Source organism: Octopus bimaculoides, chromosome 28 (assembly GCF_001194135.2).
Source record: "Octopus bimaculoides isolate UCB-OBI-ISO-001 chromosome 28, ASM119413v2, whole genome shotgun sequence".
Lineage (NCBI taxonomy): Eukaryota > Metazoa > Mollusca > Cephalopoda > Octopoda > Octopodidae > Octopus > Octopus bimaculoides.
The window spans coordinates 12,839,014-12,842,185 of record NC_069008.1 but is presented as its reverse complement, the minus strand read 5'-3'; the positions used below and the strand labels follow the sequence as shown (position 1 = coordinate 12,842,185).

Genomic DNA, 3,172 nt, shown 5'->3' with positions numbered 1-3,172 from the left:
GTATCTCTGGTTTGATCTACGAAGAGACCCGTGGTGTGTTGAAGGTGTTCTTGGAGAACGTCATTCGTGATGCTGTCACTTACACCGAGCATGCCAAGAGGAAGACTGTCACCGCTATGGATGTGGTCTATGCTCTCAAGAGACAAGGAAGAACCTTATACGGATTCGGAGGTTAAACTGAAGTTTTTGTAACTTCGTTGTCGTGAGTAGCGACAAATCCCGGCCCTTTTCAGGGCCACTCATATCTTAATGTAAGCCATCTCGCCTCTTCAATATGCTTAAACCAAAACGTTTGAATTTCAATTTCGTTTTTGATTCTTTCAAAGGAATTACTTTTTTAACTTTCAGTGAGCTCGTCTTTTTACGTACGACATATCTTCATTAGATCGCAATATTTCTAAACTTTTCGGTATTTTCAAAGTGTATCTCTTTCTCCTCCGATATCGATCTTCTATTCTAACTACAAAACATCGAATTTAAGATCAGCCTAAAACCGGTTGGTGTTTACCAAATTTTTTCATGACTTCAGGTTTTATTATTTACAAAATCAGTTATATCGAGCAGGTCTTTTCTGCTGTATATTTAGGACGTTCTAATTAAAGAATATCTTATCTAAAAAGGTCATCGAGTAATAAACCTTAAACATTTTTACCAAGTTATAATTTACACCTAAAAGTTCTGCAGATGAATAGTGCAGCTGAAGGCTGTTTATAGGACGTGATGGGGCGGGACGGTGTCCCAAAAACAGATACGAGGGCGATCTTTCGTTACAAGCGACATGTGTTTATATTTGTGAAGATGATAGATTTCCGTAAAAAATTGTTTATTTTTTTACATATGGGGTTGGGGGGGAAAAGGAATTTTTTGAAGTCGGCGTGAAAGCGAAAGAGACAAAGAACGCGATTGTACGAGGGAAGTTCTTTTGAAGTTGGCGTGAAGCGGAAGAAATAATGTGTGTGTGAGAGAGAGAGTGTATGTGTGCTTGTGTGTTTGTATGTACAGCGTGTGTGCAAAATTCTGTCTGCTTGTATGTGTGCAAAACGAAAATAAAATGAAAGATTTTAAGTTCCAAACGTCTCTGCATCCAAGGGCTTCCTGATTCATACTAACAAGAATTGAATTAAGGGCCTGTATTTATATTTCAAAACCAATAATATAAACGAAAAAAAAAAAATTAATAAAAAACGTATCTATGAATCTGATCATAAAATCGCCAATAAAACAATTTACGGAAATCGACGATCTTCAAATGTAAACAAAAGCACTTGTTCCAGTTTGACAAGTAATAGTACTCCTACCATAATTTTGCCGATACGGGAATACCTGCACATCGCTGGCTTGGAATTGGAATGTCACAACCCTTACAGGTAAACCGGCCCCACATAGTCGGTATGTCTACTAGGCACGGTTTTGCTAGTAGGATGAAACTCCAGTAGCATTTCTCCGTTCCCCTTCTCTCCCTCCCTGTCTCATTAAATCTGCCATCTCTAAATTTATCACTCCACCTCTACATCGTATGCTGAATGGAAACCATGTAATAATCACAATTACTTCTATATGTTCGGACAATTTAAGAAGCATTTTATAAGTTATTCCCATTTGATATTTTTCATACTAGTAACAAACAATAGGATTTAAAGGAAGCTCATGCATTTATAAATATAATTTACCTATGCATGTGCTCATGCTAGAAATAGTAGGCAAGCGCATTCGTATAAAAATTGAAAGACATTCTACGAAATATGAACAAAGTCATTCCATAAGTGGTCTGACGTCATGCTAGAAATAACAGCCAAGTACCCTGAAATTTGTACTGTTTTACCCTCCAACTTCATGTAATCCATTCCACAACAATCCGACTGCCGGGGCGTGTGACTATCCCCACATCTGCCTATGCAAACATAGTTGGCTCCAGTCGTATCTATGGAGGTCATTTCGTCCTCTTTTGATATGCATTTATTTTTACTTCGATTTTTTCTTTCATCAAAAATCGATATTCGTAAATACGTTAATGATCGATCACTAAATTTTCGATTTTCTTGTTCACTCTATGCTGACTTAATTCCAGAATCCAGATGTTTATCGATCAGACTCATTCTTAAGAGAACGCTAGTGTAAAATTTATCCAAAGATATTACAAGCAGACAAAATATTGATATTCCAGAATAAATGTTAGCCATTCTAAGCTAGCTTTTTACTTTTGACGTCTCAAATTCACTCTAGCCATTAGCAATTGGTTGAAAACTAAATTTATTTTCTCCTTAGCTCAGTAAATCTTGCCATTTAAGGACAGAGTACTTTCTGAAAACTTTAGATGCTGTAGATTCCGATTATATCGAAAATTTTTCCCATAGACGTATCTACGGAATCCGACGTTTTCGGCTACGGAGATTCAGATTATGCGAAAGAATTAGTATTTCAAAATCTAAATCCGTCCCCCATTGTTTCATTTTACACATTTTTCAGAATCTTTTTGGTAGGGATTCTTCATAAATAAATACGAGAATTATGATACACCTTCCCCAAAAAAATTTTGTATATTCGGAATCTACACGATAACAGATATTCGTAGAAGGGGGAGAGATTTGCTAATTACAAGGGCTTCAGGACGTGGAATGCAAAGATGGAAGGGTGGTTGACCTCCCAAGTGCATTAACAGCTCCACGCATGTAATCTTTTATGTAATTCACGATACACTAAGAAATATTTAGTTGCTATTATTACTACCCCCAGTTATTTCGTTAATCACATATCAATAGAAAATCGGAGGTTACAATCACGAGAATATGGGTGGCCCTTAAAAGGACCGTCTGATAGACAAAAACGTAAATGGTTTTACTTGCTGCTGGTGTATTTGGTAACAGCCTTGGTACCTTCAGAGACGGCGTGTTTAGCCAACTCACCGGGGAGAAGCAGACGCACAGCAGTCTGCACCTCACGGCTACTGATGGTTGAACGCTTGTTGTAGTGAGCCAAACGGCTGGCTTCAGAAGCTATTCTTTCGAACAAATCGTTGACAAAACTGTTCATGATAGACATAGCTTTGCTGGAGATGCCAGTGTCGGGGTGGACTTGCTTCATTACTTTGTAGATGTAGATGGAATAACTTTCCTTCCTCTTCTTCTTACGTTTCTTGTCCCCAGCGGGGCGAGTGGCCTTAGCCTTGGAAGCC

At 38.0% G+C, this 3,172-nt stretch overlaps 1 protein-coding gene across 1 annotated transcript; it reads right to left on the bottom strand.

Moving 5' to 3' along the window:
• Positions 1 to 2,801: 2,801 nt before the first annotated feature.
• On the bottom strand, positions 2,802 to 3,166 carry LOC128251166 (histone H2B.3). The gene has a single exon (XM_052977681.1). It carries the CDS (start codon positions 3,079 to 3,081, stop codon positions 2,836 to 2,838), a length of 246 nt encoding a protein of 81 aa, XP_052833641.1. The 5' UTR covers positions 3,082 to 3,166; the 3' UTR covers positions 2,802 to 2,835.
• Between the last annotated feature and the right edge of the window lie 6 nt (positions 3,167 to 3,172).